The 26,212-nt window shown below is 42.4% G+C and overlaps 6 protein-coding genes across 14 annotated transcripts in view; all 6 read right to left on the reverse strand.

Annotated features, from left to right (window-relative positions):
- The window catches only part of snx29 (sorting nexin 29), an 81,682-nt gene extending 72,006 nt beyond the window's left edge, over positions 1-9,676 (reverse strand). For 7 of the 8 annotated variants that reach the window (XR_009710285.1, XR_009710283.1, XR_009710281.1 and 4 more), the window contains exons 1-13: positions 9,277-9,676; positions 8,402-8,466; positions 8,070-8,122; positions 7,832-7,956; positions 6,993-7,173; positions 6,770-6,840; positions 5,873-6,133; positions 4,970-5,375; positions 4,778-4,890; positions 4,582-4,678; positions 4,391-4,473; positions 2,525-2,588; positions 2,058-2,186 (exon numbers count right to left, since the gene is read on the reverse strand). Coding sequence is in view for 2 of the 8 variants with exons in the window: in XM_061264382.1 (XP_061120366.1) it covers positions 2,058-2,186; positions 2,525-2,588; positions 4,391-4,473; positions 4,582-4,678; positions 4,778-4,890; positions 4,970-5,375; positions 5,873-6,133; positions 6,770-6,840; positions 6,993-7,173; positions 7,832-7,956; positions 8,070-8,122; positions 8,402-8,466; positions 9,277-9,283 (1,655 nt within the window). In the remaining 6 variants the exon portion in view is untranslated. Of the gene's footprint in view, positions 1-2,057; positions 2,187-2,524; positions 2,589-4,390; positions 4,474-4,581; positions 4,679-4,777; positions 4,891-4,969; positions 5,376-5,872; positions 6,134-6,769; positions 6,841-6,992; positions 7,174-7,670; positions 7,707-7,831; positions 7,957-8,069; positions 8,123-8,401; positions 8,467-9,276 lie in introns of those variants that run through there. The other variant, XM_061264383.1, reaches the window with a different exon arrangement.
- A 605-nt stretch (positions 9,677-10,281) lies between these two features.
- Positions 10,282-11,436, reverse strand: LOC133142834 (transmembrane protein 238-like). Its single transcript, XM_061264425.1, has one exon. It carries the CDS (start codon positions 11,012-11,014, stop codon positions 10,523-10,525), a length of 492 nt encoding a protein of 163 aa, XP_061120409.1. The 5' UTR covers positions 11,015-11,436; the 3' UTR covers positions 10,282-10,522.
- An 836-nt stretch (positions 11,437-12,272) lies between these two features.
- Positions 12,273-14,347, reverse strand: rsl1d1 (ribosomal L1 domain containing 1). The gene is made up of 9 exons (XM_061264416.1): positions 14,249-14,347; positions 13,915-14,054; positions 13,583-13,721; positions 13,363-13,511; positions 13,183-13,284; positions 12,992-13,085; positions 12,780-12,890; positions 12,560-12,697; positions 12,273-12,470 (listed from the first exon to the last, which is right to left on the reverse strand). The coding sequence occupies exons 1-9, from the start codon at positions 14,282-14,284 to the stop codon at positions 12,369-12,371; spliced, it is 1,011 nt and encodes a 336-aa protein (XP_061120400.1). The 5' UTR covers positions 14,285-14,347; the 3' UTR covers positions 12,273-12,368.
- A 418-nt stretch (positions 14,348-14,765) lies between these two features.
- On the reverse strand, positions 14,766-18,860 carry gspt1 (G1 to S phase transition 1). Its single transcript, XM_061264393.1, has 14 exons — positions 18,665-18,860; positions 18,413-18,457; positions 17,811-18,077; positions 17,692-17,725; positions 17,497-17,574; positions 17,178-17,358; positions 16,942-17,096; positions 16,714-16,854; positions 16,531-16,624; positions 16,324-16,404; positions 16,074-16,247; positions 15,828-15,917; positions 15,507-15,675; positions 14,766-15,421 (listed from the first exon to the last, which is right to left on the reverse strand). The coding sequence occupies exons 1-14, from the start codon at positions 18,858-18,860 to the stop codon at positions 15,369-15,371; spliced, it is 1,758 nt and encodes a 585-aa protein (XP_061120377.1). The 3' UTR covers positions 14,766-15,368.
- A 1,839-nt stretch (positions 18,861-20,699) lies between these two features.
- Positions 20,700-23,408, reverse strand: dmc1 (DNA meiotic recombinase 1). 2 transcript variants are annotated; one of them, XM_061264409.1, is made up of 13 exons: positions 23,060-23,408; positions 22,831-22,875; positions 22,584-22,730; positions 22,416-22,498; positions 22,288-22,340; positions 22,170-22,211; positions 22,027-22,099; positions 21,862-21,953; positions 21,708-21,781; positions 21,530-21,644; positions 21,382-21,442; positions 21,195-21,311; positions 20,700-21,122 (listed from the first exon to the last, which is right to left on the reverse strand). In XM_061264409.1, the coding sequence occupies exons 1-13, from the start codon at positions 23,114-23,116 to the stop codon at positions 21,053-21,055; spliced, it is 1,029 nt and encodes a 342-aa protein (XP_061120393.1). In that variant the 5' UTR covers positions 23,117-23,408; the 3' UTR covers positions 20,700-21,052. The 2 variants fall into 2 exon arrangements, with proteins under 2 accessions (XP_061120393.1, XP_061120392.1); XM_061264408.1 differs by having other exon boundaries at positions 22,288-22,498.
- A 486-nt stretch (positions 23,409-23,894) lies between these two features.
- Positions 23,895-25,930, reverse strand: tomm22 (translocase of outer mitochondrial membrane 22 homolog (yeast)). The gene is made up of 4 exons (XM_061264436.1): positions 25,367-25,930; positions 24,858-24,976; positions 24,634-24,751; positions 23,895-24,563 (listed from the first exon to the last, which is right to left on the reverse strand). Exons 1-4 carry the CDS (start codon positions 25,454-25,456, stop codon positions 24,489-24,491), a joined length of 402 nt encoding a protein of 133 aa, XP_061120420.1. The 5' UTR covers positions 25,457-25,930; the 3' UTR covers positions 23,895-24,488.
- Between the last annotated feature and the right edge of the window lie 282 nt (positions 25,931-26,212).

The raw sequence follows: 26,212 nt of genomic DNA on the forward strand, positions 1-26,212 counted from the left end.
AGAACTCCAACTTTGTCCACCATTCTACTTGCTCTTCATAGAAGCAAAATGAAAAGTAATTATTTAGTCTTGCAATTTCTAATGGAATGACTAAAATAAAGATTTTGTTCGCAAGCGCTACCAGTGTAGCCTCATTCCCCGAGTGAAACTGACAGCTTCCAGCTTCCATTCAATGGCTAGCTGCTCCTTTGCTGGTATTTATAGCCGCTATTGATCGAGACAGATTTTAGCCGAGGAGGAAAGGCGGCACTTGAGATTTAGCCGCTGACGACAGAATCGGATTTGTGAGTCTGTGCCAGTTTTGAGATGCACATTGCATGTCAGAGTCACCTGCAGCGAGAGCGAGACAAGCCTGAGGCCGTCTCTACCTCGCCTGCTATTTCCGCTCCATTAAGATGTTCCGTGCCGATGCGAAAATCATCGCATATTAAAAAGCTGACGCACTGCCCTCTCAAGATTGCTGAGCTAGGTTTTGCAGCGGGCTCAAACCTGGAAAGGATCTATTCCTTGAGGGGAGTGCCAAGTATATCTCAGGGGTCTGCAAAACATTTTTTCGATAAACCCCCCAATTTTTTTTTTTTCCACAAACTGCTGATGATGATTCTATACACACTCTTGGGGGGGTAAAAAATCTGGAGAATGAAATCTAGTATCTACTTTCACGTCTCAAATGTCTTTCATACAAAATCTGAGTAGCGGGCAAGTTCGACATCTGAGCTCCCCCATGTGGCAACGAATCAATGACCTCGCAATATAAAGACAAAAAAAGACCAGCTTTTAAAATCAAAGACAACAGCGGGGAGCGGACGTGTATTGAACTCTACAAGTGGATCAGGGAACAACACAGAGCGCCAAGCATCACAATGAAAAAGGAAACATTGGCGCCCCCGAGTCGCTTAACTGGAGTCACTCTGACACCAATCAATTGGCATTGACTTATAGGAGTCCACCGTGTGAAAACAGACATGCCGAGACTTTCTCTTTAGACAGCGCTAGGCCGACTAATGGGAAGCCGGAAGACTTGCAGCCTGGATGCAATTAATCGAACAAAAAAGCCTTTTGGGCTTGCTTCTAAAAAATGTGTGTGTGACTTTAGATCAACTTTCTTTGCATGGAGAGTAATGGTGATTATGTGAACATCAATGATGCAGCTAAAGTATGAGCCCCAATGTGGCACAACAACAAGACCCATTAATCAATTCCGTAAAGTTCCAGTGGGCTATTACAGCGCACAGTGCTTGTTTATTGGAAAAACTACACATCACAAGCATCTGTAATGACTCGGTCTTTGGAGCTGGAGGCTCATGGTTTTTCGTCCTGCTGTGGACAAATGTCATGTTGCGGAGATGCTTGTTTGCTTCCTGGCCGTTTAACTCATCCCTATTGTTTTGTTACTGTTCATTTTTTAGAGAGCAAAGCAGTTGGGTCTGAATTATTAGCGCCCTTTGGTGGTTACGGCCGAGCAGTATGATCAATAATGGTTCCGGCGCGACTACGGCAAAACCTCCAATCGAGGCTTGAGGTCTGTTTTAAAAAAAACAAAATTGCGATGTAATGAGGCGGTAATCTTAAAAGAGTGGAAGAGGAAAAGGTCCATAGCTAGGTAGCTATGATCTTTGGCTCCTTTGGCTGATGTAACACTCAGCGTGTGATTCACTCGTTTTAAATCACAGGCCCAGTGTTTGAAATGCGTAGGAAAGGCCTTAAGGTGGTTCAAGTGGGTAGAGATTCATGGAAGTAATGACATTAAAGCTTATTTGACTTCGACGAGGCAAATTCTTTACAATGAGGTAAGAATTTTAATATGACAGTCAGAAAACTTGCTTCAAGGTTCGTGCTGGGGTATTTTACATTTTAATAAGGATTTTATTGGAATGAGCATTAAATCAAATTTGCATTCATTTTAGACTAAAGTGAAAAAAACATTTTTGATGCTTCTAGGGACTAAGAAGCATCAAATATGTTTTTTGGTTATAATAGAACGATTTAGATTTTTTTTTTTTTTTGGCGTTATTGTCACCCCCATTGTCTTATTTAAGAACGCTCATGTATGTTACCTGGCCAGAGCCTGGACCTTAGCCGCGTGTCTCTCTTCCAGCTCAGCCAGCCTTTTCTTCAGCAGCTCAATCTCCTGCCTCAGACCCGCTGAATGCTCCATTTCCCCATCCAGCAAACTACGAAGAGACCTGCCAAATGCACCAAGTGGACCATCCATGTACAATTCGCACAGACTCATATGGTCCAATTGAACCTTTTCGACCAAGTACACAATAATGAAACAGAAATCTGCATCATTCATCACGTCTGCAGTGAAAACACCAAAACTATAAACTGTTGGCAGTTAGTGTAAATCTAATCAGTCTGTGGCAAAGTCAGCATGAAAATGCCTCAAGTCTGTGAAAAGAGCGGCGTATTAAATGGAAAGGTTATCCAACAGCTCTCACTATGCATGTGTACGTGAGCGTCGACATCCCCGTTTGGCTTTGCAAGTGGCAGATAAGGAGGCTGCATATCCCCAACGTACCCATTTTGTTCCTCCAGCTCATCCTTCCTGTTCATCATGGCTACAATGGCCTGCCGCAGCTCCGCTGGAAAGACACCACACACACAAAACTTTTGACTCTGGCTCGCCTATGCACTCACTTAATGCAGCCGACCCGTTAACCAGCAAGATGTCCAGAAATAACCATGAGACAAGAAATTAACTACCCGGTACTTTTTTTTTTTTTTTTTCATGCTACAAATTATATAGTTTGGTCTCATAACTAATGTAGGGTGTCCGTGTCGCCCCAGATACAAGTAGGTCTCCTTGCAGCCCTGGGCCTAAGTGCCGGGTTTGGCTCGGGGAGGCTGACGATGAGGAGGAGGTGTGTGGTGGTGAAGAGAAGAAGAAAAGGGGAAAAAAATGGACGTGGGGAGCGTCTATACAGCTCGACATCAGTGAGCCAGAAATAAAAGTAACCTTTAGTACGACCACGTATTCACAGTGGGTGCCACAGACGATCCATTAGGGACTTGTGTCGAGCCAGACTACCCTTGGTCTTCACAGAGGGGACTTAACATACAACATTGCTGGCGAGGGAGAGGAAATGAATGCTTCTGCTTGTCCGTATACCGTAATTCTCGGACTATAAGTCGCACCGGAGTATAAGTCGCACCAGCCATAAAATGCCCAAAAAAGTGAAAAAGAACATATATATGTATATAAGTCGCTCCTGAGTATAAGTCGCCCCCTCACAAGGTGTGTATCAAACGGCACACTAATGCAATTAAATTTGATGCAAGACCAAAAAAAGTGATTCAACTGAGATATTGTGTACACAGTCTTGTTCCTTTTTTTACGGACAACAAGTGGTCACATCGAAATGGGAGCAATCGTTTTTTTTTTTTTTTTTTGTCCTGTGACAGTGTAATGAATTAAATTGGAGTGCAATTGCAGTTTACTTGGCAGTCTACCTTAGTGGTGGTTGGTGCTGCACCATTTTTAAGCACATCACAAAAGTAAACAAACTCAGAATAGTTCTACTTCAATTAAACACTTTGACTTGGTCTCTTCAGCATTTACTAAGAGTAAAATTCCATCAAACAAGTGAGATGTGAATAATTTTTTTCCTCCCAAACTTTGATTTCACTCCATTCATTGACATTGCTCTCAAGGATGTGTTGAAAGCCATTGGGCTCTGTCAATGACCTATTCACTGGACCAGCAGTGCCACCAGGTGGACAAAACACCTTGGGAATATGGGAATTTCTTTCCGTAATGTATTTTTTAACATAAATGAATTGCACTGAAGGGTAAAATTTTAGAGATTGCATTTTCATGACCACATGTTTCTTTTTAATGTTTCATAACATTTGTTGTAGCATGATAACTAATGTAAGGGGGAAAAAAATGGAGATGTTTAAATTTGTTCCAGAAATTTCTTCTATGATAATGTTGCACAATGTTAATTCAAGAAAATAATCCAGACAACGTATGGGAAACTATTGGAACTGTTCTATTGTTTCTGAATAATGTTTTTCTATTAAACTGAAAAGTTGGCATCGAAATCTGGAATATTCATTAAAACGACCGGAAAGAAACTTTAAGGTCATGAAAATCTATTTAGACTTACCATTTCAACAACGATGCCTCCACTTTATTAAAAAAATGTATCAGTGTCTTCAATACTGTCCAATGTTCTTGCTATTGGAGCGACGCCAAATCTCAGTGTAGCAAAACGATACTGCTAACTAATAAATGGGCAAAATAACAAATCCAATTCACTTGATATTTTTTGTAACAACAATCTTTGGCTTGAGAGCCTTGGAACAAACACGATCGGAAGGCTTGCTCACATGGCAGACGGGATGAGCAAGCGCTGACCGACAGAATGATAGAAATACTCACCAACTGTCATGGACTCTGGCAGAGCAGATGTTGGCAGTGTAGCACTGAGCGGAACCGACAGCACCAGTGGACTGGACTCTGTACTGAAATACATCAATGCGTCAATATTGCGAATGGAGATGGCTAAAGTGGCTTATAATAAGTGTCGAGACTCCATCTTCGCACTAACATACAGCAGAGCAGATGCTTACTTCAGTGGCGGCTGCGATTCGCGGATAACGCAGTCTTCCACTGGACCCGATGACGCGCACTGAGGGGGAAAGGCTGCCGCGTCCTCCACGGAGTTGACTGAAATCAAAACAAGATGTCATTTTGTGGGGCCTGTAGCGTTGTGGCACAAATGTTCAATTTCAAAACTAGCCATAAATAAGCACTTAGGTACAATACCTGGCTGTGGGGTGGTGGGACTGAGGGGGATGAGGATGTCCGAGCTGCTGCGGTCCATCAGTACCTGCACTGGGCTCCACGGGGACACGCTGGACAGACTTCCAACCACCATCCTAAAGAAACATTTGGAACTCAGTCAAGCTGGGGGTGAGCTTTCTTGGCGTCCTATTCATCTCAAGTAATACAACTCACTGGTCACTGCTTCTCTGATCCTCCTGGATTTGAGCTCTGCCCTTGTATTTTTCCTCCTCATCCTCCTCGTCTTCATCTTCCTCCTCATTATCGATGCTCTTTCGGTCTGGCAAAGGAGGCGTAGGCAAGGGTGGCGTACGAGAGTGATGGGGCGAGCCCACCCAAGTCAGTGTAGCGATGTCATCCAGCCCGTTGTGAGAGGGTGACTCTTGGAACGACGGCTCCAGGAGATCGATGCCTTCCTCCACGCTGCTTTGAACGGGATCGGCCTGAACTTTGCTAATTCCGCCAATCTTGGGGAAATCGTTGTCGCCCTCCTCCTCATACCCTGCCTCCAGATCGTCGTCAAAGGAAATGATGTTGGTGATTTTCTTTTTCCTCCGCCGCTCCTTCCTTAGCCCAGAATCTAGGTGGGAAAAGACAAAAGGGCCTCATTGAAGACATTTTTACAAACATTTGGGTCATTCCCAAACTTCTGGAACTTCTTAGTTTAAAAAAAAACTGTACAAAAACACTTGCTGTTCCGAGCCTAAAATCTCTCCTGTGTATTCGCAAGAATTATAAACCACCATTTTTCAACCACAGTTTAAATTTTAAACGTCGCTCATGCTGTTAAGTAGAACACATTAAGGGGAAACGGTGTCAGCCGGGCCCAGTGGAGTGGAATCGGGCAGACAGCTAAAAGAGGTCAAACACGAAGGTCTGGACGGTTGGACGCTTTATTGCGGACACCGCTACCCGCTGCAGCGTTAGGATGGAGACGAGCGCAAATGAATATTTCCTGTCAGAAGACAAGTCACATGCCGCTAACCACGTGGGCTAAATCCGTAATGACTAGGATTTAGTCAAGCAATATATCTTACGGTTTTCTATTGGATAATGTAAACAAATTTGCAAACTTACCAGCAGAGGTGCTGCGCGGCAGGACGGGTAGAGGGTCCGAGGTTCCGTCCACTCTGGGGCTGAAGCCTGGCACCACAGAGGTGGCAGTGCTGATCTCTCGGAGGAGGCTGCTGACCCCCTGCGTGGACTCCTTCCACAGGCTGCCGATGCCCTGCGTAGACTCTTTGAGGAGGTGCGTCATGGTGGAGCCGCCGCCTTTTGTCGGCCCACCGTTCAGGTCGTTGTTGTCTATGTTGATGGCGAAGAGGATGGAGTTCAAACCTGCAGAAGGGAGGAGAGGAAAAAGCAAGTCATTACCGAATGTTCTTGTTAAAACGTCTGCGACTTTTCAACTTGCTCAAAAGCGCTTGCTCGGCACTTGTGAAAACATAAGGAGTAAGCTAAAACAAAAGCCAGCATAAGATCAGTCCAACATATGAATATTTTAAAGTTTGTCCTTACTTATCAATAGTTCAAAGGGGAAGCACAAAATGAGCATTCATCTTCAGTACCCATAAAACAGTACAAACGGTTTGAACTAGTTTCGTTTTTAGTCACAGAACTTTAATACCACAATGCTGCAGTAATGTGATGGATCACAAAAAAATCTATTTCACTAATCCTTAAAAATACAAAGATTTTATTATCACACAGTCATTTAATAGCAGTTACTTGTGCTGCAAAATGAACGACAGTCTAGTCGCCCATTATTTTTGAAAAGATGGGTTGGCTATCTGAAAAAATATAGCTCATTCGATTTTGCAGAAGTACCTATTGTTGTGGTTTACAAGAGTAAAAGTCCCTACTCATGTCTGCTCTCGTTTCATTGACTTCCTGAATTTCACTTGCCAGAAACTGTACTTAAGTGCTCCAAAGGCAGGAAACGTGGAATATGAAATATGACATTCCCAAACTCACCTGCAGCCATCGTAGGCAACATACTGGCTCTCTCTTCATCAAGTATGAAGGCCCAGTCTTCATAGTAAGTGCTAGAAAAAAAGTGGCAAATGGCTCAAATCAAAAGAGTGCATTAAAAAGGACGCACATAAATCTCCTATTTATTGCTGCACACTCGGAGAAACAAGTTTATGGAGTTTTCATCCAGAAAAAAAATGCTCCCATAAAGCAACGGTGCACCAACCCGAGGCGCAGTCGGTCAGCGAGTAGTGTGTGCAGGTAGCGTTCCAATGAATGCTCATTAAGAGCACAGCGCATCCAGGCCCGACCCCGGCCCAGCTCGGTCGAGATGTGACGGAGGGTATAGAAGCGTTGTAGCTCGTGCCGGTTGAGATGCTCCTTCACGTAAAACCAGAAGGTGAACTCTGGAATGGAGGGGAAAAGACATTAGGACCCCACAAAGAGCAAAATTGATCAATGAATTGATTGAGTCCGAAAAATAAATAATTGCCATTAACATACACTTCACTTAAGATGTGCCTTATCACATGTTTAAACATTCAGACAAGTGATTCCTAATGGCACAATGCAACTCATTTGCATATAATTAGCATACAACTCCAGAACACCGTGGAATTTACGTCTGTGATGGGTCTGGCTTCATTAGACAGCTGCAAAGCCTCAAGTTCAAACACAGGCGAACATTAGAAATGCTAATCATCACCAAGGAGCTGGCAGCCATTACAGTGGAATTAACAGTAAGTGCATTCGTAAATATTCTGCAGTTTTATGCGGCCCTAATGGTGCCTTAAATGGCGAGCTTGGTTGACGACAAGCAAAAGAGGATTATTCATACTTCCTCATGAGAAAGCCACAAGGCTGAGCAGTGGAAGCAAAAGTACTGTACATAAATATAACCCACATGAAACTTCTGCCAAGGTGTCCGGACAGCCCCTTTCTTTAAATAAAAAAAGAACATACTGAATTCAAATGATATTACCACGAAAGAAAATACCCCAAATTCGAAATAGTTTTCATTTGTCTGCTCATCTTTTTAGTGTTGTTACACTTGCCCAACTCTACCTGCTTCAGCCTTGCTGCTGAAGCCTGCAGCCTGCTTGAGGGCGGCGGCGGTGAGGGCGAGACCTCGGCTCTTTCTCAAGCCGTGCTGCAGCACCGCCTCAAACTGGGCGCAAAGACAGATGACCCTGCAGCGGCAAGGAGAGGATGGTTTAGCCCTAATAAATACACTGGTGCATTCGGACACAATTTGATGTAAAGCTGTAAATAGTCATTTGGGGGGGGGGTGGCAAATACACACCTGCTGTCCGAGTCCGTTGCAATCTCCTTTCTGCCTCCAAAGCGGATTTGGCACTGGGACGAAAAGAGATGAATGATAAATGATGCCACATAATATTAGCCAACAGAGGATATACAAATGCAAAATGACTTTTTTTAATGTCTTGTGATTATTATGTCTCTACCCACTTCACCAAGTGTGAAATAAAACAACCATGTCAATCTTTTGCTAGTGCCTATAACCATGTCTGAAACTTTTTTACAGATTTTGATTAGTTGGGTCATTTCTCTAAAAACAACAGCGCTAAACACAAATAAAATACAACAGACTTTGGAAATGTGATCTGTACTAACCTGTTTGACAGCATCAAGTAACCTTTCCAAGAGGTTCTGTCGCTTGGCGTCACTTTGCACAGTGCCTACAAAAGGTGAACAAAGGCAAAATTGGACTTTGTGGCATTTGATTTTTTTAATTTCTTATAGGTCAAAATGAAATCAATTAATTGAGAAGTCAACCTCATTTATACAGCACTTTAAAACACCCACCACTGTATGCAAAGCAGCGTACATGGAGTAAAAATTTGTCAAACAATGGTTAAAAGTTAAAACAATACATTCATGACATAAAAACACTGAAAGATTAATTAATACTAGTTACAATATTTGGTGGACAAAAGGTAATTGCAAAAATGCTGATACATGTCAGTGAAAAATGTATTAGTTTTATTAAGATTTCACCAGATTAGTCAGTCAACCAATGGAATAATCAATTGATAGGTACAGCCTCACTGGAAATACAATCTTGGGTCAGCTGGTATTAAGCACATACTTTTTTCTTTTTTTTTCATCATTGGGGAGAAAATATGTATCATGTAATGCACCAAAACAATGTCTCATAAATACAAGAATAAAAAGGCTATATTTTAAACTGTGTTATACTTTTCAAAAAGAAAACTGCAGTGTCATCTTTGGGCCCATCATACATTGTTTAGGAATAATGAAGCAAGAAATAGCTCAGACATCATTTAATGATAATATATTTTCATTTCAGCAAGTTCATCTTCAAATTCCGTAGCGTTGGAATACAGACATATTTCAAAATTTGACAAATTAAACGGTGTTTTGTAGTAGAAACTGGAAGCAATTATACTAATTAGTAGTGCTGAAACACCCGTGTAAAATGACCAAACACGTTAAACACTGTTTTTAAAAACACGAGCTAAACTTACCGTTCATTATGACGACAAGACTTCAGGCGTAGTAACATCCAAGCTTGACGCTTCCCCGTCGGTATTATTCATTCCTTTTTGTGCCGTTTATCACCCACCGGCTTAGTTAGGGAGGGACCGGGCTCATGCTGTCTCCGTAGCCTAGCTTGACCCGCCCCACGGCGGATAGAAAAGCGATGCTCTGTCGGTAAGTGGAGAGGCCTTACCGGTGGTGAGTCGCCGGAGTTAAGTGACCTCCGCGGAATTGACATGCAAGCGTTGAGTGTGCCAAAGTTTGCTTGTCGAAAGCCCCAGTGAAATGTCGAAGTCACGAAGTAAACATTTTATTACATGATAATAACTAACAGTAGCGACAACCGGAAGCGGGTCTGTGAATGAGAGCCAATTCGTGTGTGGGTCACGTGATAAAACGCAGCTGTCATGTGGTCTCGCTTAAGTGATGATGGGAAATGTAGTTTTTCGCAGTCCTTGTGACGAAACAATTTTAACGGGGCGTTTGGATTAAATCAAACATATTTCCTGAAAATTTTGATTTATTAGATTCTAAACTGCTTTTAGATGTTGATGTGTGTATGGTTGTTTGTGTCTGTGCGCCCAGAAGATTTTAATACCACCAAAAAAGTTACATAAATATATTATACTTGAACATGATAAAAACCCATTATCTTTTTTTTGCATTTAAAATGGTTCATAATATCTCTGCCTGATCTTTGCCTTGTTATCTTCTGGAGCACTTTGTTAAAGGGTCCAAGATGGGTATCTTATCAGCGAGATAAGACCACGTGAACTTATCTGGACCGTGTTGTGTAATCATTACCCGCTTTTAACTGTAAATAAGTTATTCCCAACCTATCTCCTATGGTGCCATGAGGGAAATTATCTACAAATGCATCTTTGTTCATCTTTCTATGTCGCAGACATGGCAAAACAACAAAATACTCTTCCAATGACTTTCAATAAATTGCACTGCTGGATTAAAATATTGAACAGGCGAGACGTTTTCAGACGAGTGCATGACTTTGTTTGCAAATTGGTACAATCAGAAATCAAAGGAAATACAAATAAACATTCAAGATCAAGACAAAAAAACAGTGAAGTATACAATAGTCTAAATGAAAAGAAACCTCGTTCAGCTTGACAAGGGTGCAAATCCAAAATTTGTAAGCTTTGTTTCTTCTTTCTATACATAACAGAGATAGCTCGAAATGGCTCAACGAAGGTTTGGATGCCAATGTCAAGGATTAGTTCATATTGACAGTGTCTCTCTCACAAGTTGTTTTGATGACGAGGCCATGTTGCTGTCATAGATCGTGAAAAGTGATGACCCTTCTGTGATCGGGGCTCTCTTTCCCGCCGGGGGTTCTCTGGTCGAACCGCCATTCTTTCTCAGAGAGTTCCGAATCCCGCTGGAAAGCTGGTTGGACACGCGCCTCACCACTCGGCTGAGTCCTTTATTCCTCGGTTTGATGAGCCCCACGTCGTCCTCCAGTTCCTCAGGCGGCACGTCGATGTTGCCCGAGTACCAGAAGACCCACCAGATGAGGCTGAGGAAGATGACGATACCACCGGCGTAGATGAAAAGGTCGTGGATGGCCAGGCCCCCGAAGACCCCCACCATCATGATGAGCACGCCGAGGATGTCGTGAGCCACGGCGAACCAGAAGGAGCACTTACAACGGCCCACTCCTGTGTACCTTCTCTCCACCGCCGCTTCCATCTGCACGGAGGTCATCGACATGATCCTTGAGAAGATCAGAATCAATCCAGATGTGGATCCCCCGAGCAGCAACGTGTGCTGCGAGTCGCCTTGTAGCTCTCACAAACTCTGCAGTAACAACGGTCGAAGTTCAGTGTGCACATGTGGTTATCAACAAGTCGCACTGGCCAGCTGACTTGAAGAAAAAAATTGTTGAATCATCATTGTAGCGTCATGGTTCACTCGTCTGACTTCCGAGCAAGCGTGGGGCCAATACTCAAAAGAGGAAAGTCAAAACAAAGGTGTGTATAAATTTCATGAAATGCATTGAGTTCGATCCTTGTGTTAATTTTATGAGGCAGATGTGCAAACCCCTCATCCACCGTCCTGCTTAAGATCTTGGAAAAGACATTATGAATCGTTTCTATTGGTTGAATCTAATGGATACTTTTTTTTTTAATCAATACATGCCATTATAGTCAAGCGACTTGGTAGTAACACCGACGCCTCTGCTTCTCTTTCAATATCGGCATCCAAACCAAGCCCACCACCACAAATATCAGTCCCACGGACACACAGCCAGAAGCAACAGGTCCCGCCTGGACCACCTTACAGAACTGCAACAAGAACAGAACCACTCCCGCGGCTGACATCAGAGACCCCATCACAATGGAGATGATAGACTTATGAAGGTAGGCCCAATCCGAGGAAGCCGGCGAGTCCAAATTCGGACACAAGCTACCGGAGTGATCACAAAACACCATCTCATCATATCCTTCCATTGAGTCCACTACACAAATAAAAAAAGCTTCAAATTGAATCATAATCGGTCACGATCGGGATCATCCAGCCGCCTCCGGATAGAGAGCGATATCATCTGTCATGTGTTGCCCAGAAAGCTGTTGACGCATTGTAATTCCAGATGGCCTCGCACCACACCCACACCAAACAGCTCCCCATGGATGAATGAACAAGACACACCCACTCCATGACAGATGATTGGTCACCTCGCTCCATCTTCATCATGTTTCTTTTTTTTTTTTTTTTTTAATATTGATACCTGCAAGGTGTTAAAAGATGCAAAGCCATGACAAGCAGCAACTGCTCAAGCTTGAGACGAAACCACATACAACAGCTGCTATGTGTACCCAGGTCAAATGACATCATTGGCTTGAAAGAGGTTGAGGCACTTGGGGGAGAACGTAAAAAAAGTGTCAAAAAGCATTATGAGCAATGTTGACATTAGTGCAAGATGGGCAAAAACAAGCAGTCAAGGGCCACGATTGATTTTTCGCACACATTTAGTAAGATCAAAAGTGTTTTATTCTGAGATGTGAAACCTTCAACATATTGACAATGTTAAAATATATTGTGCAGTCTAGAAAAAAAAAAAAAATCATCTCATTTTAGATTTTCTTTTTGGTTTCATAGCCCTGCCAGTTTTCATTTTGAGCTGTTTGCCTGCATGTTTTTTATCAGCAGGTCTGATTTTCTTTTGCTGTAACAAGACAAAATAAGAAGAAAAAAAAATCAATGAGAGAAATCTTATTGGACAATTGAAATTTTGTGGTTGTGTCCAACACTGACCTTCCGTTTAGGTTTTTTGTTCTCTGCCTCGATGGGGACCAGCTGGGGAATTTCTTCATCATCTTCCTCAACCTTCCTTTTCTTTGCCTCCTTTACTGGGGTTTGTTTTGTGTCCGGAAGATCTCCTTCAGCAGCAGACTGATGAAACACAACATGCACACACACACAAGACAGTTATTACACAACGTTCTGAAGTATTTGACCGTCAATCTATCCTCACCTCTGCCTCTGTAGCGTCGAGCTTCGGAAGCTGGCTCGGATTTGAATTGTAGATGGGCAGGGCCACGGATTTTTCACTCTTTAAGTGAATTATCTTCAGCACTGGTCCCTTCTACAACAGGCATTTAGACAAAATGAGTGCTGTGGTGGAAATCTCTCAACATAAAATAAAGATTTGTGAAACTATAAGGTGGTCACTGTTGCTATACTTACCATGCGTATTTTTTCCGCCATCGTTTGGACAGCCGCCTCGATGTTTTCCGTCAACTCATCGGCAGTCATGCCGGAGTGGCCAACACGTGCCATGCTGAAAAACACATTACAGGCAATTTAATGCAATTTTCCTTTATGTTAATGAAATGCATGGTTAGAGATTTTAAATTGGGTGAGCATTTTAAACCAACCTGCAGGGTCCGTTGTTGTTGACCTTGACAGTGGTGCCCATGAACATTTTCTGGATGTCTCTGGCCAGATGTTTGCTCAGCAGGTTCACCGCAAGTGGCTCCCTGGATACAAGGAAAGATTGTCATCCTCAAACTTTTGAAGATTGGGAAAATAATTCCTCAAATCTTTTTAAAGCTGACCTTTTCTTCTCATAGAAGTGCTTCCCGAGATGGGACGGCAGACGGCGGCGAATGCGGCTGTCAGCGAAAAACATGTTGAAATTCCCCAGCAGGCGTAGTTTAGCCTCGAAAGGTTTGTATTCCGTCTTCAGGACTTTGTAGGGGATTATCTGATAACGAATACTCATTAAATGTCAATCCAGATTTATCCATAAGGACTTTACGAAGTGAATATGATTACCTCTGAGACATTTTTAACTCCCCTTTCTTCCATCAATTTCTTATAAAACCTCACGGTTTGATCTGTGGTCATATTCGGCTCATCTCTGGTGAAGAGGCAGATATTCTCGGAGTCTGTGCGTGTGCTATGAGGCAATGGACTGATGAGAGGACAAAAAGAGCGCTGTTAAATCTTCAAATAACATCAAATTAAGATTTATTTTGCAATGATAGCATTTTAGTACTCACTGGACATTACAATAGGTAAACCAAATAATGATGCAGTGCAGAATCGAGAGCATTTTTGCATCTTTGCACATTGTGTGGATAAAACACGCTGATGGGTCCACTTACATCCGAATGGTCTGCGCCTCCCCGGGGATCTTCCATAGGGTGAAGAGTACGCTGATTTTATGAAAGTCATCCGTGAAAAGCTTTTTTTTCGATGACTTGGTTTTGAGGAACGCCTGTAGAGCTTGCACGGCCTTTTTCACCTATGGATAATAATCACTTGGTTAAATAATAACATAGCCACTCATTTTCGAGGCCTCCATTGGACGGTTAGCTTCGCAGCTAACAAATACACGAAAGCCCAATATTATCACAAATCTGTATACATACTTGTAAACGGAGAATCTAACCTAACAACCTAGTAATGGTAAAAAAACGATTAGTTTAAAAGTTTTACCTGCGACCGGTCCAGTTCAACTACTTTGTCGCCCATGTTGCCTTCACGTGTGCCCACACACGCGCATGCGTACTGCGTAGTAGGTGACGTCAGGATATTTCAAAATGCTACAAAAACTTTATTCGTACGACAAATATTGACAGATGTTCCTCGGTTTACGACGAAATCCCGAGGACAAAGACGTAACGTGCATTTGTACGTAACGCGAATTATCATAAAACTATGCTAACTATAATTTTAGCAAATATGTCCTTTACTTTCATCCTTTTCAATTAATTTTAATGTTTTATCTTCAAAAGTTTGGTTCACATGTTGGTATTATTGTACTGTACAGCCCAAGAAGGTTGAAATGTTTGAGAAATAAACCCTTTGTAACTGGCAAAATCACTAAAAAAAAAAAAAAGTATAAAAATAATTAAATTACAATAGAAAATGATCATTGGTTAAAGGTACGGTAACTATTAAAAGATAAAGTTTGGAGTTTAAAATATATTTAAAAAAAACCACACATTTCAACTCAGCGTCATTATTATTTTATTTTTTTCATGTGGCTTCGAATATGCAACAGTTGCATGTTTGTTTATGTGAGCGTTTGTTCGTCCTTGGTTTATGAGAGTAGTGTGAGAACCTAAACAAACTGTTGGCATGGCAACACCTAGCAAATAAAATATCCAAAGGACTTACACACTCGTTCTTAAAAATTGGAAATTCATTCCTCAAATTTGAATTGATCGGTGTTGTTTTTCTTTGTAGGAGACAAAATCATTTTGTAGTTGTTTTTGTCCTCCTCAGACTCATTATCACTGCATCCATCCCGATAGTAAAAGCCAGCCGACAGCGCTTTCAGCTATGTACTGTAGCTACATTAGTGGCATAGCAGAGCTCTCAATATGAGAGCACTGGACACTGTCTCTCACTCTCAAATGTTCATCATAAAAACTGATCCAGTCTTGTTATTTTCTTTTGACGCAATTAATTCCCCTCTTTGCTCCTTTGTTGGACATTCTTCTCTTTAGCATAGTTTAGTGTGAAGAGAGGAGTCGCTGTTGTGGTTGTCCCTGGCAGCATTCCTCCTCTGGTGGCAAGCAGAACAATCACACAACTTGGGCCACTGTTGCATTTAGTCTTTTTCCGGCACCAACTTCAGCACTTTTCCGATGGCGATGGTTTTGCCTGGTTGGAGGGGGGAAAAAAAAGGTCTCATAAATAATACTTAAAAAAAAAAAAAAGGCAAACTCATCGAGTGGAGTGTCCTTACCTTCATCACGGAGCGTGAATCGCCCCATTTGAGGAAAGTCCTTGAAAGTCTCCATGCAGATGATTCCCGCCGCCCGGAACCTGGCGATACAAACCTGGTCCTGCTTAACAAAGCGTGGCCGTGTTTTACTTTTCTCCCCAGTCTTCTTGTCCACCATACAAATTAAGGCCTGTGATAGGGATGGAAGTAAAACCAAAATATTAAAAAAGTACCAATATTCTGCTGTTAGCTCAATAGAACAAATCTAACGGTGCTGGATAAAACCAAATTGCCAGAATATAAAACACGTGCTTCATTGAGGCAGCCTGTGCGGCAACTTACTGAGATTTGGACCTCTTCAATGCAAGTATGGAGGTGAAGGACTGCATTGTAACCAGGACAAATGATCGATTTGTGCTCAATGATGACAATCTGAAATGAAAGAGGACTCAAAACTTGCTCAAGGTTTGCCGGACCAACTCCTTCAAGATATATTCAAGGAGATTAGTTACTAGTTTGTTCGTAACCTCAAAAGGTTGCGACCGTCGCGAATGGAGGACTCCTCGTCATTGTAATCAAATGAGTCACCTGAGCGTCAAAAGTGCGGCCGGTGTGGCAAAGGTTGTCGGGGCTGCACAAGATGAAACCGGGCAGGATCTCTTCTTCCTCGATGCCCTTGAGCCTCATCTTCAGGTTCTCCCCGGGACATGCGTCGTCAGTCTCTACCTCATCGCTGAGGAGGCTCAGTACTTCCACTATGTGCTGGAAATAGGGTTAGAATTAGACATAATGGACATAATATTCCTGACAACTTGACAAGAACGTGAATGCATCTCACTCTGTTTGGCATCATGACCAACTGCTGGGCTTTGCAGATGGTTCCAGACTCCAGCTTCCCAAGAATCACAGTACCCATGTCCTAAAACACACACCATACTCTTAGTTTCTTGCTGTTCCTTTGTACGGATTGTTAATTTTCTACAGTAAGGTTGTCATCTTATTTGTAATATGTGAATCTTATCAAGTAAATTATTCATCTGCTCACCTTGTACTTATCTACGATGGGAAGTCTGACTGGACCGTTGATGGATCTGGTGAAGTTTGGCAAATTATCCAAATGGGGGATAAATGGCAAGCCCCTGGTGGAGAGCAAACATCAAAGTGGTCTTTAAAACAAATTTCAGTGAGTCAAATGTCAGTAGCTAATCATGCAAACAGTTCCACTTACGTGTACCAGGGACATTCGGAGACGGGTTCCTTAAGGTTGGCACCTGTGAGTCCGGAGCAAGGCATAAAGTAGATGTCCTTTTTGGGGTTGAAGCCAACCTTCTTTAAAAATGGCACCAGCTTTTCCTTACACTCTTCATACCTGCCAGCAGATAGGAATCATCTCAAGAGCCAGCCAGGCTAACCGCTAGCCCACCTTCTGCATCAATCACAGCCACGCCGTGTTTACCTGTCTAGGCTCCAGTTGACAGTGGGGTCGTCCATCTTGTTGACCAGGACGATGAGATGCTTGACACCTGCCGTTTTAGCCAGCATGGCGTGCTCCCGGGTCTGTCCACCTTTTTCAAAACCTGTCTCAAACTCGCCCTTTCTTGCCGAGATCACCTAACACAGCGCAGGGAGCAAGCAAAGTCCACATTTGCATCATGCAACTATAACTTCAATTAACATTTCAGTTTATCTCACCAGGACAGCCAGATCGGCTTGCGACGCCCCTCCGATCATGTTGGGGACGAAGCTTTTGTGTCCAGGAGCATCCAGGATGGTGAAATGTTTTTTCTCCGTCTCAAAATATGCCCTGCCCACCTCCACCGTCTTGCCTTTGTCTCGCTCCTCCTGATTTGTGTCCAGAGCCCACGACAAGTACCTGCAGCCACCATGAATAGTCAATGAAGACACATATTCATGATGGTAATCTATTTGATCATTTTTGAGCTTTTTTTTTTTTCATATCAAATTAGTAACTAAACACGATTATGCATTAGGAAAAAAAATGCACCCTCACCATGTCTCTCTGTTTTTTTCTTTCGCTTCCCTTTCATATTTTTCCAAAGTTCGTTTTTCCACCATTCCAGTTAAATACCTGAGAAGAACAAGCACAAAATGCAATAAAAAAGATGTAGGTAGTTTCACGTCCCTCAGACAGAATGCATCCTATGCGCATCAACTGCAAGTTGACAACTTCACAATGTTTCCTCACATGATCTGTCCACCAATAGTTGATTTTCCAGCATCTAACGGCCAAATAAAAACAAAATTATAGTTATAATATTAAACTGGCAATTTGAATCCAACTAACAGCAAGCTAACGTTACGCACCCACATGACCGATAAAGACAACATTCACATGTTCTTTCTTGGGGGCGTCCGACGTGGAAGGCGCCACTTTCGGCACAGGCATCTCTTCCTCTTCCTCCTCCATGATCATCTCATCCTCCTGGCTGGCACCATAGGGCTGACAGTCGCCCGTCGCCCCAGGACGTTCCTTTCCGCCGCCTCCCCCGCCGCCTCCCGGCTCATCGTTCTGCTCCCATGTCTCTCCGTCGGCTGCCATGTCTGCTTCTGAGCCGCCGTTCTCCACCGGAGCTGCCGAACAAACAAAACCCACATTTGTTCGAACTTTTCGTTTTGATTTGAAATAAAACCAAATCCTCGGGTGTGCAATGGGAAGTCTATTTCTAACGTTGCATCATTACATTCACACAAGGCAGTGCTTGTGGTTCACCAATACGAGCAATCCAAATAAGGCTCACTATGTGAAACTTGAACATTCTGGAATAGTTTGGCGTTTCCAAAATTGCTGGGAGGAAGCAGCGCACCCTGGTGCTTGACTACACACCGCCCGTGTAAACGTCATGCGTTTTTGTAACCTGACGACAAGCACATTCCGTCTTTAGAGTTCATTCATTGTGGATGCATACCGACTGTCTGTGCCACCTCCATGCTGCCAACTTGATCAGGCGTGTCTTAAAGGAGAGAAAAATAAAAACACTTTCAATAATCATTTGTCGTCATCACATTATGTTGGCCACGTTAACTGTCATGAATGGTGACGACACGAAGTCGACGTGTTGCAAGCGTGCGACTGAAAGGCTAACTTTAGCTACGTTAGCAAGATAGTTAGCAAGTTAGGCTAAGTTCCTAAATGCTTTCTAGCTTTCGCGTAACCTTACCGTCGGATGGAGGAATTCCCGCGGGCGTGCTTTGAATGGAGCTCGGCACGAACACCGGGGCGTTGAAGTTGGGAACAAACGGCTTGGCGTTGACGTTGAGTGCGGCGAAGGCGCACGGGAGAGCCGCCGAGGCGGCAGGGGCCTCGGCGTCTTCTTCCAGCTCCCACGAATCCGGTGCCGTGTCTCTCGGGTCCATCGCTCCTTTTACTAGAGCTGAGAAGCTAACCTGAGCCGGTAGACCTGATAAATGTTTGTTGTTCTGCTAAAAAGTCGGTTCGTTGCGAGTAAATTTAAACACTTGACAGCGCTGTTGGTGAACTTCCCATTGCTATGCTGCTTTGACAAGCATATGAAGCGCGCAGCTGACCGGAGTAGCGTTTAGTCCTTGTAATTCGCAAAGACCACCGCTAGAGGTGACCACCGATCCCCTGCTGGCTGTGAACCTCGGCTTACGACGGGACTCGGCGTTACGGCCGGACTCCTCTCCTGGGCCAGATGAGATGCACCCAGCTTTCCTCAGAACTATTGTCGAGCATATTGCAGAACCCGTCCGACACATACTCCAGCTTTCCTTGGAAACCGGACGTCTACCTGTCGACTGGAAAATCGGCACAGTCAAACCAATATTCAAGGGAGGAGCTCGCCATGATCCGACAAATTACAGACCCATATGTCTGACCTCGATCGTTTGTAAGGTCATGGAAAAACTACTAAAGCGGGCTCTACAAAATCACCTGAACGAGCTTGACGTGCTAACTGCTGCTCAGCATGGTTTCCAGGAAGGACGTTCCTGTGTATCGAATCTCTTAGTAGCCAGAGAGAAGTGGGTAGCTGCCGTCGACGCTGGTAAATGCCTTGATGTCATTTTCGTGGACTTTAGCAAAGCCTTTGACAGAGTACCTCACATGCGTCTCCTGCTTAAACTCCAAAGGGTTGGTGTAACTGGGAAGATCTTATCCTGGATTGCTGACTTTCTGGAAGGACGTTATATGCGAGTGAAAGTCAACGACGCATACTCAGCGCCTGTGCTTATGTCTAGTGGAGTGCCACAAGGATCGGTCCTTGGACCCGAACTCTTCAAGCTCTATGTCAACGATCTCCCGCAAGAACTGAACATTGAGTGTTTACTGTACGCGGATGATTTAAAACTTTGGGCTGAAGTTACTAGCGTCGAGGATGCTGACCGTTTCCAAGACGTGTTAGATAGGCTCCAAAGTTGGACGGAAAAATGGCTGCTTCCAATAAACCATGCCAAATGTTCAGTGCTCTCCATGGGAACTCAGAATCCACTCGGGGCGTACCATATTGGAGGATATCTCCTTAAAAACACCACAAGTGAGAAGGACCTTGGTGTCATAGTGTCGTCAGACCTAAAGACTAGTCTTGACACCACGAAGAAGGTCACCGCTGCCACCAGGATGTTTGGATCCATCAGACGGTCTTTTGCCCGTATGACTCCTGCGATTTTCAGACCCCTGTTTATCTCTCACGTGCGTCCCATTCTTGAGTACGGACTGCCTGCAGTATTCCCATTGACCAAGTACGAATCCGATATGCTGGAGCGAGTTCAACGTCGCGGTACGAAAACAGTTGCAAAACTTCACCAGCTTTCCTACGAAGATCGACTGGAACAGCTGAATCTCTTCTCTCTGGCCTACCGTCGTCACCGAGGAGATCTGATATATACCCGGCGCATTCTCCGAGGCGAACTTGGTGAAGACCTGAGGGAGTATTTCATCTTAAATAATGATACATCGACACGTGGTCACAGTTTGAAGCTATACAAACCGAGGAGGTTACGCATCCATGGTGACGCCACTCTCTCTACCCGTGTAGTTAATAGCTGGAACCGCCTACCCGAATCATGTATCACAGCCCAGTCAGAGGAAAGTTTCAAGAGAAGTATTGACGCAGTGTTTAAAGTCTGAAAGGTGATGCTTGGTAGCATCCCTTCAACGTCCGGGAAGTGAAGGAGCTGACAAGGGATTCTTCCCTCTGCTTTCTACCTCTCAATGAAGTCAATGAAGTCAATAGGTCGAGTCATATGAGATCACGTTGAACATCATCTCTAATTTATTTTGTCCAACCATTAACAAGGTGCCAAACTACTAACAGTACAAATGGAATAAATACATTAGAACAAGACATAGAATTTTTAAATATTCCTAAAAAATACATTTAAATGACTAGAGTTGAACAGCTACCTGTGCTAATAGATATATCACTAGCGTTGAATAGCAAAGTGTGCTAATAAATATATCATTTTTCAAAGCAAAAACATTAAACTCGTTGGAATTCATGAAAATGGAATAAATAGAGTAGTAAAAAAACTATAATGTGACTAAAAGGAAACAGCTAACTGTGCGAATAATGTATTATTTGTCTCTTTTACTCTTTAGCATCAGTGATACCTCCAGCTGTGATGGCGAAAGATGCCTCTTTCTCAGGCATATTTGGGCTGCAAAGAAAAATTCAAGAAAATTGAAAATGATTCATATGGAATAAGAACTGATTATAAAACAATCCATACCTGTCAAATATTTTGACAATTCTCATCTCAGCACGTCCCTTCCTCAAGCTCAACCTTGTGGTGGAAGCATGGGCCAGGATGTGGCCGCCGATCGGCTTCTTCGGATCAGCTTGGAATCTAAATGGAGGGAATATAGGCAAATCTGCTTCGTCAAAGTTTCACGAAACGAGAATGTGTCTTTCCTTACGTCATCCCTGCGCCAGGATCAGCAGTCATTTGGTTGGTCACGAACACAGCAACATTGTACTCTAAGGAGGAAAATAGAAAATACCTTCGTAATATGCATTATTTTATATTGTGTAGTTTTCTGGAAGCTACACTGTGTTGGTTCAGACCTTCAGAGATTTTCTGCAGCCTGGAGAGCATCAGGGCCAGTTTCTGCTGCCTCTCTGCCAACTCACCTCGACCCGAGAAGTCAACTCTGAACAGGGCCATGATGGAGTCAATAATCTAATGAAGACACATGTTATTAGAATATAAAAACAATCAACTATTGATCAAAGTTTTCATTACCAAAAGCTTGAAGATTCCCGCTTCCTCATGAAATTTAGCTGCCACAAAGTCCAATAGCTTCATCTGATGCTCACCTGAAGGAAAAACCGAAAGTGAATGGGATGAGATGAAACACCTATGCCTCATGTAAAGCATTTCTGATGCATATTCTTACTGGTATAAGCCCGAGCATATAGAACATTGTCAAGGACTTCATTGTGGTCCAAATTAAACCTATCGGCAATGTCTCTCAGTCGATCTGGGCGACTGCAAAAGACATTAAGGGCAATAGAAACAAAAAAAGAAAGAAGAAAATTCTTGTTCATTCCAGCGAGGATACAAAGTGTGCTCTGTGTCAATAAAGATGACTTTCCCACCCGAGTAGCCATTTTCTCCTGGCAGCTGAGCGGTGACTAGGATAAAAACAACACAGTATTACTTATTGTTATAGCATTTGCGTTTTATTGTTGTTGTTTTACGCACCGCAAAGTGTGTGGGAAAGCTGTGTTTTTCCTGTACGAAACTCTGCAAGATTTAAAAAAAGTAGATATTAAAAAAATGGACAAAATTATAAACATGAGCCTAAAAAAGAATACCTCACCTCCAAAGGCTTCTGTGATAGCCATACTCTCCATTCCTCCACCCAACAATTTACTAGTAGAAAGCAAGATTGTGACCCATTTATAAACATATTTTCTTAGTAAAATGATAACTGAATATAATACAAACTCAAACTCCTGACTCCCGGTTGTGATGTGGAAAACAATCTTCCTTTTGACACTGTACTCGAAGGCAGTCTGGAAACCATGACTCTACGAGGACAGGATTGATCTCAAAATTGATTACTGCTCAATCTAAATCACGGCCAGTTTACAAAACTAGCTTAGTGATTTTTACCAGCATTTTCCCAGCAGCTTCCTTAATTTTTTCCACTTTAGCTTCAGACAATCCCTTAATGTTGCACAAAGCCTTGCGTGTCATCATTTGAATTCCCTTGACGGTGCAGATGCCCACGGTTTTGAGTTTTTGGATATCTGCCATATTCTGTGGTGACAAATGGGAACAGGTTTAAGGGCATTGTTTCATATCTAAACTTTGGTTTGGTGAGGAAATTAGAATTGTAGTTACTATTATATTTACTTACTATCCCATGTTGTTGTAGTAAGTCAATGTCTTGGAAAATTAGATCCTGCTTGAGGGAAGACAAAGTTTTCATTAGTTATGAGAAATTAATTAATGACATGACTTTTTAATATATACATATTTATACATTTGAAGTCATATAGAGGGGGACAACGGTTCTGCTTAGCTTCACAAAGCCATTCATTTTCAGAACCGCTTGTAAAGGTTCGAAAAGTAAAATTGCATTTTACCTCCTCATCCTGAAATGAAACACCGTCCTCGACATTTTGGTCCTCGGAGACTTTCATTGTGAATTGTGTGTTGTCAAAACCAAATCGAAATTGTCAGAAATGAATTTAGCCACGGTAGCACAATTAGCTTTAGCCGAGATAATATTACGAAATTAGCAAAAGACTCTGCACAGTATTCCAAAGTTTAACAACGAACTAAGTCTAATGAGTAAATACTAAAATACTATTGATGTAAGCAGTATTAGTGACTTTTCTTCATCCTATTATTGAAGGATTTGTTAGAAATTACTAAATATCGAAAGTTTAATAAGCACACCTCGCGGAGAGAAGTGATGATATATTCAAGTGAAATGGGATTTTCACATTCTAATAACTAGTTTTGCCACCAGACAGAATAAATGGTGAGTTCAAGTGCAGGTGCCGACTGGTAGTTTCAATTAGGGAATAGGTAGTAATTTTTCATATTGTTAAATACACGACTGTATACAATTTTGGACAGCACAATTTTGATTATAATTTTGGTTTGGTATCTTTTTTCAGTAAATTTTAGCTACCACTTGCATTCTTGACCAATCATTTTTAATTTGTTGCTTCTAATTGTAAATAAATACCTGTAGCCATTTTTTTTGCATTGTCGTGCTCTCAGCTACACAATTCTGCTTAGTAAAGCTATTTAGCATTAAAGCTGAATTTTTTAACAACACATTGAAGTAAATCGTTAGTAGTTTCAAAGGACTAAACATTATTTTTTTCCTATACAAGGACCTTATAATAATTTTTAAAGGACAGTGCAATGTTGAACTGGGACAGAAAGGCAACACACAGAAAAGCCTCATTTATCTCACAGATGCTTCAGACATGTTTATTTCCTACAAACAAATATTGAATGTAATTATGGCATTTTTTTGTGACAAGTGAACGTCAATAATGTCACACACACCAGTGTTAAAACTTAAAACATATCCTACAGGTGCAGAAAAGTTTCAGAAAATGTTCAACATTTTAGAACACAAACAGCTGACTCACTACCTGTAACCTTTTCCTGTGTTATTTTTTTCTTTTCATTCAGTGAAACCTCCTTTTCCTGCTTTCCCTCAAACGGCCAGGATGATATATTTATTCATACAACTATATAGATAAAAAAAAAAAAAAATGATGGAAACCGGTAATCCTGAAAATCAGTCTCTGTGATTAAGGGGAGACAGTGAGACAGATGCCTTAAAACACATCACCTTACTGGATCAGACAAGGCATGAGTGGTGGAGTGACCTAAAAGTTGCATGACTGGTGTGAAGCTTAGGCCTCCTTTTGTTTGTCGTTACAGCAGTTCTTTGCATTTCTTCACAGTCTCTCTGTCTCCCCTTGCGGCCACCAGATTCCACCGTGTTTGTGGAAGAAGACTCCAGGTTATAATTGGTCCACACCTCCCTCAAATCTTTCCCGGGGCTGATGGCATCATGCCTGGCATCCCACCGGACATACCGGTGTTGGGTCCCAATAGGATCTGAGAGGAAATATGAAAATAATCCCATTTCTTGTCATGTTTAGATGTTATGTTGTTATAAAACAATCACCTGTCTCTGCTGCTGTAGCTGCTGCTGTTCCAGCTGTAGCCGCTCTGTCTCAAACACAACAGGCAACACCAGGATCATAAAGGAAGTCGTTCCCACCCAGAGGGCCGAGCGGGAGAAACTTGAATAAGAAAATGGCAACCATCAGAAAGGTGGAAATTGAACAACAATGCATAAAATGGGTCAGTTGTTGCTTGGCTTAACTAAACACATGGAAGCAAGTGTACCTGTAAAACGTTTTGGCCAGTGAGACCGAACACTGTGCTGAGAACTCAGCAGCTGTACGAACTGTGTCTGGAAACATCTCTGTCAGGCCCCACAACCTCTCCACCAAGGTCTCGTCAATCTAACAGAAGAGAAAAGTACATTTTAGCTCACCTAGATCTTATTTACAAGCAGTAAATAAGTATCTAATATAATATTAATAAAAAATAATGCACTTAGTAGTTAATTCCTAATACTTCAGTAATGGGTAAGAACATAAATGTGCCATTAAATATTAGATATCCACTTTTATGGGGGTTTTTCCCCGGTAGTGCTACGTACTATTTTTGTAACGTATAAATATTATGTAGTATGTAATGACTGAATACATGTTGGAAATGGTAACTTAATCTGATATTCCTCAAGCAGGGATCTGATCATCTTTACAACAGTTCTAGCAAGAACAATTAAGCAAATGAATGAAACTTTATGTTTAGTAGATAAATTAAATCGATTTAAATTGAAAACTAACATCATCATCGTCGTCGTCGTCAATTTCGTCCTCGGGGGGCCGGGTAGCCACCGGGCCCGCAGCCGGGGAAAGCTCTTCGATTCCGGGCATGGCTCCTCTTCAGTCCCGCTCGGAGAATGTCTCGTCAGTCAAGCAGCGGGCAGGACAACTCAGCTCGCCAGACGATATAACAATGTCGATTGCTAAATTGCCGTAGTTTTAACTGCCAAGTTGCTCAAAAGAAAACCTGCTAATGCTAAGAAGCGTGCATCTATGCAAGTCTGAGGTCACCGGCGGAACGCATGCGCGTGTGCACTTCCGTGTCGGGTGACGTCAGGTGACAAAGGTCATTTGATACTTCGCATAAATTACACAGCGCCGTCTAGCGTCTGGTGTCTTACCGCAAACACTGACCTCTTGAATAAAATACACACGTCTCTTTTGTTTCCTTCAGTCAGGAACAAAACATCCACACACCAAACCATAAATGTCGAGTTCAATTATTTCAAAACGCTTGAAATAATTGCACAATATCGTTATTGCTATGACTAAAGATGCTTTTTGACCAGCAGGGGGGGTTGTCGCTCCATTGTCCAACAGGTCCGTGCTGATGAACCTGTAACACACATACACCGAGAAATTATTTTCATAAACATTTATTTTGTTATTTTATTATTTCATAAGCAGGGATACCGACGGTTTTCTCCACGTGTGTAGTTAGCAGTTGTGGAATTTTTATTTAAATTGGTTGGTTAGAAATATTAACAAATAATACAATTTAATTACCTTTGAACTTGTTTTTCTTTTATAACCATATTTACGAATGACCTCTTAGCCTATCTGTCTGTTTGAAAAATCACAAACGTT

This window comes from Syngnathus typhle, linkage group LG18 (genome assembly GCF_033458585.1).
Source record: "Syngnathus typhle isolate RoL2023-S1 ecotype Sweden linkage group LG18, RoL_Styp_1.0, whole genome shotgun sequence".
Classification (NCBI taxonomy): Eukaryota; Metazoa; Chordata; class Actinopteri; order Syngnathiformes; family Syngnathidae; genus Syngnathus; species Syngnathus typhle.

Excerpts from the sequence above, each read along its gene's own strand:
- LOC133142834 (XM_061264425.1), bottom strand. The coding sequence starts at position 11,014 with ATGTCGATGACCTCCGTGCAGATGGAAGCGGCGGTGGAGAGAAGGTAC.
- rsl1d1 (XM_061264416.1), bottom strand. The coding sequence starts at position 14,284 with ATGGGCGACAAAGTAGTTGAACTGGACCGGTCGCAG. Across the intron at positions 13,722-13,914 it reads GAGGCGCAGACCATTCGGAT|TCCATTGCCTCATAGCACAC; the intron begins GTAAGTGGACCC and ends TCCTCTCATCAG. Across the intron at positions 12,471-12,559 it reads ACAAAAAACCTAAACGGAAG|CAAAAGAAAATCAGACCTGC; the intron begins GTCAGTGTTGGA and ends GTCTTGTTACAG.
- gspt1 (XM_061264393.1), bottom strand. The coding sequence starts at position 18,860 with ATGGACCCGAGAGACACGGCACCGGATTCGTGGGAGCTGGAAGAAGAC. Across the intron at positions 18,458-18,664 it reads GGGAATTCCTCCATCCGACG|ACACGCCTGATCAAGTTGGC; the intron begins GTAAGGTTACGC and ends CTCTCCTTTAAG. Across the intron at positions 16,855-16,941 it reads GTCAACTGGAGCCTAGACAG|GTATGAAGAGTGTAAGGAAA; the intron begins GTAAACACGGCG and ends ATCTGCTGGCAG.
- dmc1 (XM_061264408.1), bottom strand. The coding sequence starts at position 23,116 with ATGAAAGTCTCCGAGGACCAAAATGTCGAGGACGGTGTTTCATTTCAG. Across the intron at positions 22,731-22,830 it reads TACTACAACAACATGGGATA|AATATGGCAGATATCCAAAA; the intron begins GTAAGTAAATAT and ends TTGTCACCACAG. Across the intron at positions 21,954-22,026 it reads ATTGACACAGAGCACACTTT|TCGCCCAGATCGACTGAGAG; the intron begins GTATCCTCGCTG and ends TGTCTTTTGCAG.
- tomm22 (XM_061264436.1), bottom strand. The coding sequence starts at position 25,456 with ATGCCCGGAATCGAAGAGCTTTCCCCGGCTGCGGGCCCGGTGGCTACC. Across the intron at positions 24,977-25,366 it reads ACGACGACGACGATGATGAT|ATTGACGAGACCTTGGTGGA; the intron begins GTTAGTTTTCAA and ends CTCTTCTGTTAG. Across the intron at positions 24,752-24,857 it reads CTGGCCAAAACGTTTTACAG|TTTCTCCCGCTCGGCCCTCT; the intron begins GTACACTTGCTT and ends TTCTTATTCAAG.